The 19,207-nt window shown below is 33.6% G+C and overlaps 2 protein-coding genes across 2 annotated transcripts; both read left to right on the forward strand.

Moving 5' to 3' along the window:
* Window positions 1–1,112: 1,112 nt before the first annotated feature.
* LOC143603839 (GRF-interacting factor 1-like) lies at window positions 1,113–3,083 on the forward strand. The gene is made up of 4 exons (XM_077080521.1): window positions 1,113–1,330; window positions 1,446–1,522; window positions 2,265–2,349; window positions 2,471–3,083. Exons 1-4 carry the CDS (start codon window positions 1,217–1,219, stop codon window positions 2,813–2,815), a joined length of 621 nt encoding a protein of 206 aa, XP_076936636.1. The 5' UTR covers window positions 1,113–1,216; the 3' UTR covers window positions 2,816–3,083.
* A 3,774-nt stretch (window positions 3,084–6,857) lies between these two features.
* LOC143603836 (myosin-9-like) lies at window positions 6,858–19,095 on the forward strand (the record flags this gene model as incomplete). Its single annotated transcript, XM_077080519.1, has 34 exons — window positions 6,858–6,986; window positions 7,086–7,229; window positions 7,361–7,506; window positions 8,096–8,252; window positions 8,329–8,387; window positions 8,477–8,636; window positions 8,811–8,960; window positions 9,039–9,175; window positions 9,413–9,559; window positions 9,914–10,015; window positions 10,106–10,163; window positions 10,270–10,371; window positions 10,492–10,529; window positions 10,602–10,728; window positions 10,828–11,007; window positions 11,097–11,228; window positions 11,314–11,423; window positions 11,498–11,558; window positions 11,673–11,850; window positions 12,702–12,907; window positions 13,557–13,676; window positions 13,829–13,927; window positions 14,462–15,262; window positions 15,327–15,466; window positions 15,587–15,689; window positions 16,213–16,467; window positions 16,556–16,695; window positions 16,803–17,007; window positions 18,043–18,186; window positions 18,268–18,338; window positions 18,471–18,570; window positions 18,730–18,786; window positions 18,872–18,928; window positions 19,015–19,095. Coding segments are annotated over exons 1-34 (4,890 nt in total), but the record flags the coding sequence as incomplete, so codon positions are not given.
* Between the last annotated feature and the right edge of the window lie 112 nt (window positions 19,096–19,207).

The following is a 19,207-nucleotide window of genomic DNA, read 5'->3' on the forward strand; positions in this document are numbered from 1 at the left end:
CCCACCTTCAATAATATTCTAGCTCTTATAATATAATATTATATAATATACAATCAATCATCCAAATATATTATCAAAGGATATTACAAAAGTTTTGAATCTAATTACATGACTAAATGTGTTTATATCGATCCTTTATATCCTTGAACATGATCATATGATAATAATCACACATCAGATTAATCAATCAATCATATTCGGTAAAATCTCGTCAATAGCAATAGTATTAACAGAGTCTGGGAAGAGTAAGATATAATTAAATTATACCTTCATTCAAAAGATATAAATGTTGTTTCAAATAGACCATCAGCTCCAAAGTCTTACATAAGAACAATATAGGTTGCGGTAATAAATAAGTACTAGAGCGATTTTGATGTATATTTTAATGATTATATAATCACTTTTAATACAGGAAAATCATCAAGATTGTCATATAAACCAAAGAAATTATAAAAATAGGTCATTCTCTTATAAATTATGAAAATATTTGTCGACTTTTTTTTACGGTGTCAACAAATCAACTCCTACACCAACCATTCACTTCCTGCGCCATTTGGTAAAAAAAAAAGTTTCTTTCTTCTGCGCTACATTATGCACTACATCACCTCTTGCACCATCTTCTCTTGTTTCGCTGTTTAATTCTCCAGTGCCAGCTCTTTTGCGTCACAAAAAACACCAAAAACATACATCTCCTACCGCGCCATCCTCTTTGATGCCACCATTTCTCTTAAATTTTTGTCTAGCATTTTAGTTAATATGACTATTATGGTGATTTTTTCTTTTAATGTAACTAAGTTATATATTCTATAATATTCTATATGATGTAACATCTTTTTTAAGAAAATGCCACATATGATAATATGATTGAATCATGAAATGTGGTGAGTGGGTGCATGCATGCAGATCATGTTAAAATTTATAGATAGAGTTGTGACATAGAATAGAGTGAGGGAGAATCCCAAGATAAGGTACAATACAATTAATATTAATAATAAGTACTAAAATAAATAACATTCTTTAAATAATATCACAAGATGCTACCACTTTTAGAACACTCAAAACCTACCTTTGTAACCAGAAATAAAAACATCAACAAATTTTAAGGACTACTGATCTCTCAGGTGAATAATAATAAGCTTTTTCACTTTGATAAAAGTTTTAAATAAGTTTGTTGCAGAAGAGCAGAAGATAGTTCAGATCTTACACAGATACAAACATGCAGCAACAACTCATGCACCAGATGATGCAGCAGCAGCAGCAGCAGCAGCAACAACATACAGGTGCCTTCAACAACACCAGTACTTGTGTGACTACTGATCACATCCAACAGGTCTTTAATCTCTTGTTTCTTGTGGCTTATTTTATTTTATTTTATGTTATTTTGTTTTAATATATGCAAATCAACAGACTTTAAGTATATATACAACCAATATTTGTATGTGTAGTATTTGGATGAAAACAAAGCATTGATCTTGAACATTCTGGAGAATCAAAGTACTGGGAAATTCAGTGAATGTGCAGAGTGAGTGTACTTTTTTCCTTTTATGTATATATTCTAACTGCTTTAGGGTCTGTTTGGCAACCTTGTACGTCAATTTTAGCACCTGACCGATTAAAAGATAGCATCTGAATAATGGATCAGTATGTTTCTCAAACTTGCACATTAATTATTAGCGGCTTCATGAACTATTAGGATGTGTATTTTATTTTAACTGAACCAAACGTACTCGATATACCTCTTACTGATTCAGAGATACTCTCTTAATGTTTATGACTGGCCTTAGATGTGACAAAACGAGCGGATTAGGTTCATAACATGTCAAAGTGAGTCTCTTTGGCGTATGCTAGTTGACTAAAAACACTTTCTGTCCATTTTTTAATAAAATTTTTAGCGTGTTATGTTTACGCAATTTCAATTTTTTAAAAATGATTTTGATGGTTTTATGCATTAAAGCTACACTATATATGACCATGTTTATGAGTAAATAAGTTAAAGTTGCTTTTATTAAAATGATTTAGAAGATTTTAAGTTTTATACATTTAAAATACACTATGACCATGTTGTTCATAAGTAAACAAGTTAAAATAGACCATTTTCTTTTGTTAATATACATACAAATTATTGTACATAATATTATAGTTTTTATAATCATATTCATTACATTGATTACCAAAAAAACATAAAGATAGAGAAAGTGTTTGCGTGTCAACCCAACCGGCCCACACGTTTAAATATTGTATAACACTTTCCTACTTTTGTTCAGAAACCAAACTAGGCTACAACACAACCTCATGTACTTGGCTGCAATAGCTGATTGTCAACCGAAGCAATCGCCTATACGTCTTCAGGTAATAATCTAAAACTATATATGTTACAAAACAAATAAACAATATTGTAGTTACTATATTTATACATATATATTCATATATAATAGTTGTAAGTTGTAACACTCTAAATATGATAATGCAGCCATACACAAACACCATGCAACAACAAATGCAAATGCAATCTCAACACATGGTCCCACAGTCCCATATGATGACACAATCACCTACAGGGTTCGGTCCGCAGTCACCATTTTCTTCGGTAAACCAACATGCCTTACAGAGCCAGACTGGCATCGTGCCAAGTGGAACCAGTGGGACCAGTCTCGACGGTGAAGGGTCTGGATTAGCGCCACCCGTCTTTGGGGACAGTTCCATTAGCGGTCCAACAAGATGGTCAATGCCTAAAGAGCACATAAGCACTAGTTCTACTGAAGGTATTGGAAACCACCCACAAAAGAAAGGAAAGCTTACCATAGCAGGGACTTGATTAGTGAGTGTTGACATTGGCCAACGTTTTGTTTTGACATCATTTGACTTTTTAAGGTGTCTTCCAAGCTCTAGCTTGTTCATGTTGTAATAAGGTCTACAGGAGTGTGAATACAGATCAGTAGTGTTTTATGAGTCGCGTTTTGTTTGATATTTATAGTTATGTACACGGGATATATATCGTCAAGCAGGCATACGTTAGACTGTTGACGACGATCATGGCATGCTATACAATGTTATATAGACAATACAATGTCACCATAAGCACGCGTATGTATACATAATATGTACTGTGTACACACCAAAAAGGTAGCAATATACAACACAAACCATTTGCACATTTGCCTGTGTATGCCTAAATTGTAAATGTGCAAGGGACCAAGACCCCTTCAAAGTGTTTAAACTATCAACAAAACAACCAAGTTTAAACATTAATCATCATAAACAAGCATCCAAGTTTAAACAAACATGATTGAAATTTAAACAAAATAACCTAAGTTAAACAAACATATAAATCCTGAGTTAAGCAAAAATATCACAAGTTTGAACCTTTGTAACTTACAAAGCATCTAAGTTATCATCACATCACATCATTTTTCTATTTATTCACGTTATTCAAATCTGAAAACCGAACTCCAACTCGATTTGAAAACCCAATTCAAATAAACTTATTCGAATTCACGTTGATTAAAAACCACATTTCGTTATAAAAAATTTACACATCATTCAAATTCGATCCAAAGCCTAATTCAAAATTCAGTTCGAACAATAACTCGATTCAAATAAACTGATCATTATATGAATTTGCTTATGTTAGGGTTGTCCATATCGCCCAGCGTTCACTCATAAATTGTTGTGAAAATATTCGCTCTTTTTTCGCTCGATTGTAAACGAGTCGCTTTGCTAGACTTGAATATTTTTAATTTATTTTATATATAATTATATATGAACACATATATAGACAACACACATAAATACAAGTATACAACTTTTTAACCTTTTTAAATTTTCATATTCCGTCAATTTTATAGTTTCATTTGTTTACTTCAAGTTTTTCAAGATAATATAAGTTTTTTTACATGTTTATCATATCTCACCTCAAACTTTCTTCTCTTAAAAATTTACAGCATATTACACGTGTGTCTAAATCATATTAATTTCTTTACATAATTTATTATTTACAATCTTCAAACTTGTTTCTTGTTGAAAATTGCAAAGTGAAAAAGAAATAAATAATGCTCAAAAATCGCTTGATTCGATTTTGGCTCGTTTTGATTTTGGATCGAGTTCAAATTTCAGCCGTTCGGTTCGATCTGGTTGTAAACGAGCCAAGCAAGCCTTCACTCGCGATAGGAGTGCAAATGAGCGAGCCAAGGCCAAGCTCGACTAGGCTCGAGGTTGCTCGTTTTACTTACATAGAGCTCGAGCTTGGCTCGTTTCGAGCTATATTTTCAAAGCTCGAGCTCGGCTAGTGAGTAGATTTTCAAGCTCGAGTTCGAATCATTTACTATTTAACAATTATTTTGTATATAAATATACTTATTTTTATATATTTTTCTTTTATAATTGTATATATAAAATAATATATTTTTTAGTTATTTTTATTAATTTTTCATAACATTATATATATTAATTAATAATTGTTAAATATATATTTTAAAAAATTATATAAATGACTGGCTCGCGAGCCGGCTCTAGCTCGATAAGTGAAGCTCATGCTTATTTATTAAACGAGCTTACTTTTAGGCTTGAGCTCGGGCTCATGCTCGATTAAGCTTCGAGATTTTTAACGAGTCGATCTTAAGTAACTCGCAAGCAGATCGGCTCGTTTGCACCGTTATCGCTCAGCTCGGCTCGGCTCGTGAATAGCCCAGCTTATGTTGAAACATAATATGTCAAAAGATAAAAGTCAAGGGATCTCTTTTGTTAACCAACAATACATTGAATATCCATAGCCACAACAAACTGAAATCAGCTGCGAATCTCCCGCGTTTTCTTACACCAATGCATCAAACATCAAACCGGTTTGATCAATCTCCGATCAACGGCTCACTCATCCACTCGCCACCGTCGTCTACGTGTCATATCACCGTTTATTATTATTATTATTATTATTATTATTATCATCATCATCGTTTCGTTAGGTTTCCTAACAATTCGAGAAAACGCGGATTAATTGATTGTAATGTGAACAAATTGGATGATCGTTGATGATTTTAGGCGTTCGGATAATCGGATCAACGCTTATAATTGTAATTATTCGTCGAATTGACGACGAATTGAAGAAATTAGGGTTTTATACGTGGAATTGAGGAACTTAGGGTTTTGGAAGCTCATGAGTGAGTTACAGTGAAGGAATCAATTGATGGAAGCTTGATGGAGGAGTTTCATATTAATCTGTGGTATGTTAATGTTTGCTTCTCATTAACTGTTGTTGAAGATTATATTATTATTATCATCATGTTGTTTTAAGTGCATATATTGTAGTTGATTTAATAGGATTGCATTAGGTTTAACTGTTTAAGAACTGCAATATTGTAAATTAGGTTTAACAATTCAGTATTGCCGTAAGGTTTTATTATAGAACATTAATCTCTAGTTGTTTTTTTTTAATTATAATAGGCATGATTCTACCTGTGGATGATTGGGGATAGATTGGAGGTTTTAGGGGACTCCGGTTATTCAGTTTAGAAACCTGTATGGAAGTTAATTGTAACCTGTGCTTAAGCTTGATATCATTTTGGATGTCCTGCTGCTGAAACTTAGGCTACTTAGCTGCATCATTTATCATATTTCATTACATAGTCATATATGATTTATCATATGGTCCGTCATTCGAGTGTTATAATTCTGGTGTTAGTAGTAGTGATAGATTGCATGGGATTCAATTATTTAAGTACTGCAATATTGTAGGTTAGGTTTTTGTTTATATTTACTTTACTTTTATATGAAGCTTAACACTTCAGTATTGCTAGAAGAGTTTATTAATCTTCAATAATGGAGGTTTTTCCAATTATTACATACATGATTCTACCTGTGGATGATTGGGGATAGGTTAGAGGTTTTAGGGATTCTAGTTATTCGGTTTAAAACTTGACATGGGTTGGATGTACTTGCTGCTGAAATTCAGCTACATTATTCATCACATTTCATGAAATGATCATATATCGTATGGTCCATCATTCTTATGTTTGATAAAAGGTAACATAGTTTGGTGGAATATGCCAAGGAAAAAGAAGAAATGGTCTACACCAAAGCCTTAATAGTTTCATAGATTTTGGTATATTAGTTTCAATCACTCTAATATTCACAAAAGAGAACATGAAAAGTAGGACACTAGAAGAATCATGATGATTACAGACTTTGTTTTGTGGTCAAAAGTGTAGCCTACCCAGGTCACTATCATTACAAAACTTACTCCGTATCATGTTTCATTCTTTTGCTTATATGTGATTGTACATAAGACTTCCTGTTTGTATTGGACATTCAAGTGAAGAATTGTGGTATTAGTTTAGGTCTAACATTTTTTTGTTAGTAGTTATATATTGTATTGGATTGAACCATTGAATAACCACAAATTGTAAACATTAGTCTCAAGTTGTTATTCTGTAATCAGATGCATGATTCCGCCTTGCTATCCGTTTGAATGTTCTGCTGCATAATCATATGGTTCATCATTCTTATGGTTTATAAAAGGTAACACTGTTTGGTGGAAAACTCCAAAGAAAAAGAAGAAATGGTCCAAACTGTGAACCTTAAGAGTGCTACAGATTTTGATATATTATTATCAGTCATTCTGATATTCACAAACAAGAACTTGAATAGTAGGACACTAGAAGAATCATAATGATCACTCTATTTTGTGGTCAAAAGTGTAGCCATATCCAAGTAGACCAAATTAGGGCTTGGGTCACTATCATATTGAATTGCTTTTATTCTTTTGCAGCTTTGCTGATATGTGATTATGATAATACACTCTTTAATCATGATTTAGTCGTTGATTTACACTTTGGTAACTTATGGAATTTTGAATTTATTTGCAGGGTGCTATGACAAATATTATTGAAGGTTCCCAGGTGTGGGTTGAAGACCCATCAGTTGCTTGGATAGATGGAGAAGTTTCAAAGATTAAAGGAGACACTGCAGAGATCCGAACTACTGATGGGAAAAAAGTAAGTTGATATTCTATTATGTCAAAAATAAAACACTGCTTTAAGTTTTGTGCTCTGAGTTAACTTTCAATTTGCATTTTCTTTTTTTCATAATCGAAGGTTATTGCAAGTTTATCAAAAATTTATTCTAAAGATGTGGAAGCTCCTCCTGGTGGAGTTGATGACATGACCAAGCTTTCTTATCTGCATGAACCTGGAGTGTTGCAAAATCTGTCTACTAGATATCAACTCAATGAAATATATGTAAGAAGATATCTAACTTCTGTTAACTGTTTTCTGTATTGTTATTTTCATTTTGGTGAGAGAAAACCATTAACTACTGCAGCTATGGGAGGCTGTGTCATAATATTATATCGTATTCTGACATATGACAGACATATACTGGCAATATCCTAATTGCTGTTAACCCATTTAAAAGTTTGCCCCACCTGTATGATGCGAAAATGATGGATCGGTACAAAGGAGCGGCATTGGGGGAGTTAGATCCTCATGTTTTTGCAATTGCAGATTCTGCTTTTAGGTTATTCTCTTGTTTATTCTCTATTGTACGTATTAGAGGTGGAATATCAAACTGAAACGGGTCAATATGGGTTGTGAAATATTGGTAACGGGTCAAATGGGTATAACATGATATTAGTTGTTATATGGGTCATGTGCTGTATTCAAATGCTTACAATTTCCTAAATTATATTATTTAAAAGAAATTACAGCTATGGTTTTTTCTAACATGTGTCGTAAAGGGCGCATGTTAAAGAAGTATATATTAGACTCATATTTCTGTTTATAAATGTTAGTTGATATTAATAATCTCTTAAAATTTTCTCTCTACTAATACCATCCTTGCTATAATTGGGAAATATTTTTTTTTAAGAAATAATGGATAATTTAAATAAGGGCAAAGTTGGCATTACAAACACATTATTTATTTACAAAACTTTAAAAAGATGGACAAGAAAGTTGGCACGGCTGACCCAATCGCACACGTAAACTCAACATTTTGACCCGGACTCACTTTGCCATGTTACCCACAACCTGTGTTTTGGCACTTCTAGTACATATTTAATTATTTATATAGGTGATTAAAAACTTTCTTATTTTTGATATATCAGGGCAATGGTTAATGAAAGAAAAAGCAACTCGATATTGGTCAGTGGAGAAAGTGGGGCTGGTAAAACCGAGACCACTAAAATGCTTATGCGGTATCTTGCCTATTTGGGTGGTCGTAAAGGCACCGAAGGACGAAGTGTTGAACAACAAATGCTGGAAGTAAAATTTCAAATAACTTGATTCATTTGAGAAACGAATCTTATAGGTTGTTAACTTATAGCATAATGTAATGCAGTCAAATCCAGTTCTGGAAGCCTTTGGCAATGCCAAAACTGTTAGAAATAACAACTCCAGGTGCAACACTGTTACATTATCGAATGAGTTAATAGAAACCTAAACGCCTTTGCTGCAATTCCTTACATTTATAATGTTTTTGATTGCAGCCGTTTTGGTAAATTTGTTGAGATTCAGTTCGATAAACAAGCACGGATATCTGGAGCAGCCATTAGAACATACCTTCTTGAGAAATCTCGTGTTTGCCAAATTTCAGATCCTGAACGCAACTATCATTGTTTTTATCTTCTCTGTGCAGCACCTCCCGAGGTTGTTTTCATTACAATCTTGCCACCCTTTTCCCATTTAGCAAATAAATAATAGTTTGACCCGTTTTATAAGGAAACGGGTCGAAATTACCAGCTCTATTTGACATGAATCACACATTCAATGATTAAGGCTTTGGCTATTAACGAAATCTTGACTATTTTTCAACATATTCAGGAAATTAAGAAATATAAACTGGGAGATCCAAGATCCTTTCGATATCTTAACCAATCCAAATGCTTCGAGCTTGATGGTGTAAACAATTCCCATGAGTATCTTGCTACTAGGAGAGCCATGGATGTTGTTGGAGTGAATGAAAAGGAACAGGTTATAGTACTTCATCTTGGTTTGCTTAATGATGATTAATATGTAACATAACTGCAATAACATGCTCACTTATTCCAGGATGCAATTTTCAGAGTTCTGGCTTCAGTTCTCCATCTTGGTAATATTGAATTTTCCAAAGGGAAAGAAGTTGATTCATCAGTTCTAAAAGATGACAAATCCAAATTCCATCTTCAGACGACTGCAGAGTTGCTATTGTGCGTTTATAGTTTTGATATCTTTGTTCTTTCTCATTTTCTGTAGCTGGCAAAACGGTTCCGGTCTGATTAACTAATGATTTTTTAATCCAAAAGTAAGAAGTTTTCTAGGGTTTTATGCATAAAAAATACACTTTCGGCATCTTTTAACCTGTTTGGCAACCAAATAAGTCCGATTTGCCACCTCTTTATTCATATATGTGCGCGCGACTCTGAATTTGTTTTCATAATTCTTAGGTGTGATATTCAAGAATTGGAAGATGCTCTACTAAAGCGTGTGATGGTTACTCCTGAAGAAGTTATCAAAAGAAGTCTTGATCCTGAGGGTGCAATTGTTAGTAGAGATGGTCTGGCTAAGACATTATACTCACGCCTATTTGACTGGTAATTGAGGATTATCTTACTAGATGCGACAAATGGGCGGTTTGAGTATTGGGTCAAAATGGTCAGGGTCACATTTACGTATGAACCTTTTTTTTCAAATTATATAATTTTTTATGAATAGTTAATAGGAGCACTTAAAACTGTATTACTACATTAGCAATCTAATTGTTTGAATAAAGTTCTTAAGAGGTTGTATACAATACATGTATACTCAGGGAAACTTTTGATCCATTTCACCTTTTTTTCTTGTTAGTATTTTAATAATTATTTTACTCATTTGAGCCACTAAACCAACAAGTAGAAATAGGTACTTCAGTAGTTTTAAACGTACATGATTGTTATTCATATATGCAGGCTAGTGGAAAAGATTAATGTGTCTATTGGGCAAGATCACAATTCAACATATCTGATTGGGGTTCTTGACATCTATGGTTTTGAAAGCTTTAAATCCAATAGGTTAGTCCTATGTGCTGAAATAATCATCAATGTAACTGCTTTCTTTATGACTTGATCCAAACCAATTGTAACCATGTATGTATTGTGCAGTTTTGAACAATTTTGTATTAATTACACCAATGAGAAGCTGCAACAACATTTCAACCAGGTCTGACTTTTGGTGTTTTGACATTGTCATTGATAATTTTGCTGAACGCATTTTTAATATTATTATCATTATTCCCGCTATATTTATTTGTATTATTATTATACAGCACGTGTTCAAGACGGAGCAAGAGGAATATACCAAAGAAGAAATTGACTGGAGCTACATAGAGTTTATAGACAATAAGGATGTTCTAGATCTTATTGAAAAGGTACTTTAATCGTATTGTTAATACGTGTGATTTTATAAAGCCTGTCAAACTTTATAATGGTAAATGTTGCATTGCAATGATGACTTAAATATTGAATTATTTTTTGAACTATGATTGCAGAAACCTGGTGGGATAATTGCTCTACTTGATGAAGCATGGTATTTTTTTGTCTGCGCTGTTTTTGTCTGCGTTATGCATCTTTTCATTTGTGACACGCATTCTGTTTCCAGTATGTTTCCAAGGTCGACTCACGAAACATTCTCACAGAAGCTTTATCAGACATTTAGATCTCATCCAAGATTCTTTAAACCAAAGTTGTCGCGCACTGGTTTCACAATCGCTCATTATGCAGGAGAGGTAATTTTAATAATTACTGTTAACATTCAGTTTATTTTACATTAGAAAGCCTCTTATGTTTGCACGTATTACAAGTTTGTGTGTTTATTTATCTTCCAGGTTCAATACCAATCTGAGCAATTTCTAGACAAAAACAAAGATTATGTTGTTCCTGAACATCAAGATATGTTGACAGCTTCCAAATGTTTTTTTGTGTCTGGTCTTTTCCCTCCATTGCCCGATGACAGTAAATCTTCAAATAAATCTTCTAAATTCTCATCAATTGGATCTAGCTTCAAGGTAAGTTCTTTTATAAAATAAAAAGGCACTTGTAATTATCATATATCTATATCTGTAATTTGATTTGATTTTATTTTCAATGCATGCAGCTACAACTTCAGCAGTTGATGGAAACCTTAAATTGCACACAACCTCGCTATATTAGATGTGTGAAGCCAAATAATGTTCTTAAACCTGCTATTTTTGAAAACGTTAACATCATGCAACAGTTACGATGTGGGGTGAGTACTGTGCAAAAATATAGAGGAGACATATTTTCTCTGATATTTCAAAGAACTTAATAAGTTTTATCTGCTCTTTACTAAGGGGGTTCTTGAAGCAATTCGCATCAGCTGTGCTGGCTATCCTACTCGCAAGAGTTTTGCTGATTTTGTTAACCGATTTAGCATTCTTGCTCCAGAGGTTAATAAAAAAAAGTAAGTAACATACATTGACTTTTAACAAGTTTATTAATGACGTCATGCTCTAATTTTAAAGTTGGATTTTATAGTCTCGATGCAAAGGATGCATGTAAAAAGATCCTGGACAAGGCAGGGCTTCAGGGGTCTCAGGTATTAAAAGTCTTTGTTCATATGTATTTGTGTAACATAGATATTATAATATGTTTATTCTATCTGCTGTTTGCATTTCAATGCTTTAAATAAAGTATTTAAATAATTTGACAGATTGGAAAAACCAAAGTTTTTCTTAGAGCTGGTCAGATGGCTGAATTGGATGCACGGAAAGCACAAAATCTTGGCAGTGAAGCCAAACATATTCAAAGAAAGATAAGAGCTCACATTGCTAGAAAACGTTTTCTTGCTTTGAGGAAATCTGCTATAGTTTGGCAATCTTTCTGCAGAGGTTGACTTTCTAGAAGACTTTTTTACATTAAATGTTAATGGGTCGGGTGGGTTGGGTAACTTGTCAAAACAAGTTTGGGTGAAAGAGTTCGTATTTAGTACGGGTTGGGCCGAACCACAAAATCCTTTTTGTACATCTGTATTTATTGATAAATAATAATGGTTTAATTATGATTAAGAAGCAATATTATTACAATAATAATCTAAATCTTTGAGTAAAGTAGGGGGTTTTATGTGTTAACTATAGGGGTCTGCATGGGTTGGTTTTAGGCTCAAACCGAGCCAAAAACCAAAAAATTGATTTTTGGGTTTCTGAAAACGGTTCAGTATTGGTTTTCCCAATGGGTGAAAATTTTGGGCCGAAAAATAATGTCCTAAAATAATCAATTTGGGAATACTTGTAACCCATTTGACCCGCTCTCCATTTAGCTATGTTTTTTAATTCGGCCCGTTTGAGATAAAAGCACAACCAAAAAATCCACCCATTTATAAGTAAACGTGTCAAAATTCCCCACCTCTGTTACACAATACACCTTAGAGGTGGCAATTTGCAAGGTGGGCAGGGTAACAGGTCAAATGGATTCAGCTAAAAAGATGTTGTTTTTAGTATATGTTGGGTCAGATTGGGTTGACCCACAAACACTCATTGTCCATTTTTTAAGTGTCTTTATAATATGAATAACTAATGCAGTACTTTTGATCTAAACGCAATATTATTTCAATAATTAACTAAATCTTAATAGAGTGAATTAGGAGGTTTTGCTTTAAGTTGCATTTGTACATCCTTTTCAATTATATTGTATATAATTTCACTTCATTCAATAACTGCCTTTGTGGTGTGATGTCCACCAGGAAAGCTTGCTTGTAAATTGTATCTACACAAGCAAATGAATGTTGCTTCATTAAAAATACAAACAAATTATCGGCGATACTTATCAAGGAAGATCTATAACAAACTTAAGCTGTCAGTAGTAGTCTTCCAGGCCCGTCTTCGTTCAATGGTTGCTGGTAGAAAATTCAGAACCCGACAACAAAACAAGGCAGCAATTCTTTTACAAGTAAGAACCTTTTGTCCAAATTTTGAAAATTTGATAAGCAATCAACGAGTTAAGTATTAACAAAATTATTTATTTCGATATAAGCTATTTTTTTGAATAAAATGATTCATGAGGTTTTATGTACTAAATTACTTTTTGGGCAGCTTGGGTAACAGATAGGGTCGGGTCTCGTTGAGCAAAACACCTTTTTCCCGAAAAATATAATCTTTTGACAGTTATTTGCTTTGTCAAATATGTTAATAATTATAATTGTTCTTTATAATAATCTAGTTTTCTGATTAAAATGATATAGAATGTTCTGTTCTGCAATAATACTTCTTGACAGGTTGGTTGACGGGTTGGGTCAAGGTTGTGTTGACCCAAGACACGTTTTTCTTTCCAGAAATTTATTTTTTGATAAATGCTTAGCGTCTCAAATATGATTAAGAAAAATAATAATCTAGTCTTTTATATTAAGTAGGTTTTATGCATTAAAAAGACACTTTTCGACTTTCAACCTGTTTTAGATGATTGACCTGTTAAAAGATAAAACATAAACGAGTAGACGTATCTGACCCGTTTGATAGCTCAATGGAATTCAGTTTCCACCTCTACATGCGAATGATTATATACCTTTACGGTTGATATTAATACAAGTTTTTAATTGTAGGCCCGTTGGCGAGGTTACAGAGATTATTCATACTATAAGAAACTGATACGAGCAGCAGTTATTGCTCAATGCAGATGGAAAAGAAGACTTGCTAGAAAAGAGCTTCGGAGATTAAAAATGGTTTGTTTCGGCTTTTGTATGCATTATCAAATAATAGTTCAGTTTTGTCTGTTTGCAGTTATTAGTGGGAGACTGTTTTATCATAAGAATGTTTCTCATGTAAATCAACTTTTATTTATTGATGTTTTCTTTCTCTAAATTTTCATTTACAGGCTGCAAGGGACACAATTGCACTCCAAGAAGCAAAGGATAATCTTGAAAAACAAGTGGAAGATCTTTTGTTGCATTTAGAGTTAGAAAAACGCTCGAAGGTAGTATTAGTCTATTGCAAGAATTAAGAGTTATAACTTATATAGTTGGCTTGTAAACGAACTGAACATACACGAACGACACATGTTTGTGTTGGGTTCATTTAACTTTACCCGGACACAAACAATTAAGCGAACAGAGTTTTTGTACGTGTTAATTTTTTAAGAAAATGAATGTTCATGTGTTTGCTTATGTTCGTTCGTTAATAGTATAGAATGATGGTCCATGAATGTAAACGAACACAAACAAATGAGCATAACTTAACATGATGAGCGAGCATCAATATGATGGACCTAAAAATTAATAAAACTAGACTAAATTGCAATGATTTTTTAATTACATAAACTATAATAAGTTGTAATGAGCCTAAAGAGTATTAATGAATATGTAAGCAAATGAACTTAAGCGAACAAACACAAACGAACGTAAAATCCCAAGACATGTGTTCATGTTCTTTCAGTTAACTAAACGAACTTTAAATGGCTCATTGAATGCTAGTATTCAATCTGACAAATTATGGTAACACGTATGTGAAGACTGAGGTTGAAAAGACGAAAGATCGGGAACTTGAGAAGGTTAAGAAATCCGTGCAAGCCATGCAGAGGGAAGTTGAGGAATCAAATGCCTTGCTTGTTAAGGAACAGGAGTCTGCACGGAAAATAATAGAAGCAAAAGATCAAGAGATTCAAGAATTACAGAATTCCTTGAAATCCATGCAGAGTAAGATTGATGAGGCAAATAACTTGCTTCTCAAGGAACGTGAATCTGCAGAGAAAGCAATTGAAGATATAAAAGAATCAAAAGACAAAGAAATTCAGAAATTGTTTAGTAAAGTTGATGAAATTGATGCCTTGCTTGCCAAGGAACGTGATTCTGCAGAAAAAGCAATTGAAGAAGCAAAAGATCAGGAGATTCTCATATTGCAGAATGAAGTCCATGAAGCAAATGACTTGCTTCGTAAGGAACGTGATTCTGCTCATAAAGCAATTGAAGAAGCGAACAAAACAAAAGATTTAGAAATTCAAAAATTGCAGAACTCCCTGCAAGAGACACAGAGTAAATTAGATGAAAAAATCGCCTTGCTTATCGATGAATGCGAGTCTCTACAGAAAGCAATTGAAGAGGCAAAAGAAGTAAAAGATCAGGAAATTCAAAAATTGCAAGACTCCCTGCAAGAAACACAAACTAAATTAGATGAAACAAATGCCTTGCTTATCAAGGAACGTGAGTCTTCACAGAAACTAATTGAAGAAGTCTCAGTAGTCAAAGAAATTCCAGTTCGTGTGGAAGATACAGAAAAAATTGCTAGTTTAACTACTGAAGTGAAAAACTTAAAGGTATTATTGGTTATTAAAAGTGGCAATTTCAACCTGTTTACTTTCTGTATTTATTCACGTGTAGATATTATCCGAATGGGAAAGACAACGGGCAGATGATTCTGAAAAGAAGTTTAGTGAAGCTTTGGAATCATGTGAAAATAAACAGTTGGAGTTAGATGAAACTTCAAGACGGGTGCTTCAACTTGAGGAATCTGTGGAAAGGTATCATTGTTGTGTACTGCTTTCATATTTAGAGTACACCTTATTGGTTTTGATATATAATGGATAGTTTATCTCAGTAGTAACAAGTCAACAGTTGACTGATTCTTGTTACGAAATTAGGCTAGAGGACAAGCTCGCCCATATAGAGTCAAAAGATCGCCAACCTGGATTATCGATGCTGCAAAAAATCAAGTTCGAGGAAGTACAATCGAGGTCCATTAAGGTAATCATAATAAGTAAATTCATGTATAGGCCTGTTCAATAGCTGTTTGAGAACTGTTTGGCAGGAAGTTCGTTTATGTTCCTATATATAACAAATGAATGAACCTGAACAAATTTTTTGTTCATTTAGTTAAACGAACGAACATGAACACGTGCCTTGTTTGTTCGTCTCTGTTCGTGTATGCTCATTTATGGTTGCTCTTTTACGTACATTCATTTATGTTTGTTCGTTTGTGTTCATGAACTGTTTTTTTATACTGTTAACAAACGAACATGAACACGCTCATTTTATTAACGAACACGAACAAGAAAACCTTGATCGTGTTCGATCGTCTGTTCAGTTAAAGTTAAACGAAAGACCATGATCATGTCCCGTTTGTGTTCCTCCGGTTTATTTACAAGCCTATTCATGTACCCTTTTTTTCTTTTTCATTTTTAGTGTGGAAGAGGAAAAAGGTTTCTTAGTAAGTTATAAACTATTGCTCATTTTTGTATTTCATTAATTCATTGTATAAATGCACCAGGATATTCATAGTTCTTCTTCACCGCGTTCAATAGAAGCCTTGGATTCAGACGACAGATTAAAGAAACCACTTGATGACAAACCTGAATATCACGATTTGCTCACTCGATGCATTTCACAACGCCTAGGGTTTTCTAGAGGCAGACCCGTTGCTGCTTGCATTATATACAAATGTTTAAGGAAATGGCGATCATTTGAAGTTGAAAAAACCAGCATTTTTGATCGTATAACTCAAGCTATAGGCCAAGCTATTGAGGTACACTGGTATATAATATTCTAAATCAATCGTTGCATCTGTATATATATTCTAATATTCTAAAGTAAGCTACTTTTTTTAAATAAAGACACAAGACAACAGTGACATTTTAGCTTATTGGTTATCCAATGCTTCAACATTGCTGATGCTGTTAGAACGTACACTGAAAGCTAGTGGCCCGTCTGGAGACTCATGCCACTATCGATCAAGATCGGGAAGAGGACCCAGGTAAATAGAAACGGAGTTCGGGTTGGTTGTTACATCTAACTAGAATGATCAGTCTTTGGCCTTTCTAATAACTTCTAGGCATGATGCTTCTTTTTTGTTTTACAGAGCTTTCGAGGAAGTCCTCATGGTCTAACGGTTTCTTCAATGGATGGTGATTCAATGGGGGGATCCGATTCCTTTCGCTCGGTTGAACCTAAATACCCGGCTTCGCTTTTTAAGCAGCAGTTGACCGCGCATATTGAAAAAATATATGGGCTGATACGTGATAACTTAAAAAGAGAAATATCTCCATTGCTTGGGTTGTGTATTCAGGTACTTACTGTTATATGTGGTGAAACATGCTGGCTTGAGAAAATGGGTAGGCTTGTACACGAACCGAATGAACACAAACGAGGCGTGCTTGTGTTCGTTCGTTTAACCTTAACTAAACTCGAGCAGGCATGAACACTTAAACGAGGCTTGTTTGTGTTCGTTCGTGTACTTAAGTGAATGCGTCCGTTTATGCTTGTTTGCTAAATTATAAACAAATGGTTCACGAACATAAAAGAACACAAATGAACGTAAATGAACAAGAATAAATGACTACCTACTAAAAGTAATCGTATTCCCAGATTAAAGTCTAAAATAGCTTCGTTTTTAGCAGGATTGGTTTTGCTATTCAAAAGGGGGTTGCGGCGCAGCTTGTTGCCCGTTTGCCTGCCACTTTATTGTAATCGTTTTATAGTAAAGTATATCATTATTAAATAAAAAAGTCTAAAATAGTCTTTCATTAAATTCAACATCGAAAGGTAAAAATATATATATATATAGTAAAGGTTTTTAAATATGAAATTCAAAATGGATTAAAACTAGTATTAGTAATTAGTAAAATATATTTGAATGAATATTTAAACAAATGCAAACGAAGGAACATCCTGACCAGATATAAGTGAATGTAACGAATATAAGCAAACAATCAAACATAAATCAACGGACATAAACGAATGGGACAAGTGCTCGTGTCCGTTCGTTTATTAAATAAGCGTACTTCCCGCTGAATAGTTCACAAATGGTTCACTGAATTGTTGGTTCATTTACAAGCCTAGATATAGGTAACTTTGGTAGGGGTTGGACATGAACACTTTTTGTGAGTACAGAAGTTATTCTATTCAGATATAATTTAGTATTAGAATAAAATAATTTATGAGGCTTTATACAAACTTTGGGTTTCTGTTGACTCGCTTGACCAGGTTTATGTAAGCCTTTTAATATTTAACCTGTCAGAGATCAAACATAACCTGAATTGACCTGTTTATAAGTAAATGGGGGCGAAAATATCATTTATTTATTTTTTTATGTTCAAATCAGGCACCAAGAATTACCAGAGCAAGTGCGCCAAAAGGGACAGCTCGTACATTTGCAAACGCAGCATCCCAAGAGATTTTGCTTGCGCAGTGGCAAGGGATTGTTACCAAAATCGGATGCTTGTTAAGCACGTTAAAAGCTAATTATGTAATATAAATTCAATCCTGAATACAATAGTCCAATTGCTAAAAACATTCCTAATGTTCATACTATATGTCATCTTTATAGGTCCCATCGTTTTTAATTCGCCAAGTCTTCACACAGATTTTCGCCTTCATCAATGTCCAATTACTCAACAGGTTTCATGTTCATAAATATTTCAATATTTCATCTCTGTTTAACAGTCTCATGTCCAATTACTGAGTACGATGATGATGATCTCTGTTTTTTAACTTCAGTTTACCTTTTTTAATGTTAGTTTATCTTTGCAGCCTTTTACTGAGACGGGAATGCTGCTCTTACAGTAATGGAGAATATGTTAGGTCCGGGTTGGCTGTATTGGAGCATTGGTGTTACAAGGCAACCGAAGAGGTAACTTGTTGTTATCCATGTCTATCTATTTACTTTAGAGGTGGTAATTTTGACCAAAATGTTAAATATAAGTTGACTTTTCATTTGACCTGACTCACCACCTCTAATCTATTCCATCATTTTATTATTTTTATTGACTTCCAAGAAGTCAAACCTCAGTATGCAGGATCAGCTTGGGATGAGCTCAAGCACATAAGGCAAGCTATTACTTTCCTGGTATTGTGTTTCAATCTATGTTATTTATTTATTTATAGCATTCTTGTAATTATTTGAGGATATCATATTTATATCTTGGTGCTAGGTTACTCATCAAAAGCCGAAGCTTAAGTTGATTGAATTAAGCCGTGATTTGTGTCCTGTAAGTTTAAATTCTTAAATTTTGTAGTTTATTAAATATTTAATTATACACATTCTACTGTTGGTATAACAATTGATAGCATGCAGATGCTTAGTATACAACAACTATACAGAGTTAGTACAATGTACTGGGAAGACAAACATGGCGCACAAAGCCTTTCTCCAGAAGTAAGCCTTTTCTTTATCGTGCATAATTATATATATATAGGGGAAAGTTAACGTACAAATGAAATTAATGTGCCAAACATGAGAATCAAGTAGAGTAATTATATATACAAGT

The sequence above is a fragment of the Bidens hawaiensis genome, unplaced genomic scaffold (genome assembly GCF_021521415.1).
Source record: "Bidens hawaiensis isolate Kalapana, Puna unplaced genomic scaffold, B.hawaiensis_p1.1 tig00062976_1, whole genome shotgun sequence".
In the NCBI taxonomy this organism is placed as follows: domain Eukaryota; kingdom Viridiplantae; phylum Streptophyta; class Magnoliopsida; order Asterales; family Asteraceae; genus Bidens; species Bidens hawaiensis.

Excerpts from the sequence above, each read along its gene's own strand:
- LOC143603839 (XM_077080521.1), top strand. The coding sequence starts at position 1,217 with ATGCAGCAACAACTCATGCACCAGATGATGCAGCAGCAGCAGCAGCAG. Across the intron at positions 1,523-2,264 it reads AAATTCAGTGAATGTGCAGA|AAACCAAACTAGGCTACAAC; the intron begins GTGAGTGTACTT and ends ACTTTTGTTCAG. Across the intron at positions 2,350-2,470 it reads AATCGCCTATACGTCTTCAG|CCATACACAAACACCATGCA; the intron begins GTAATAATCTAA and ends ATGATAATGCAG.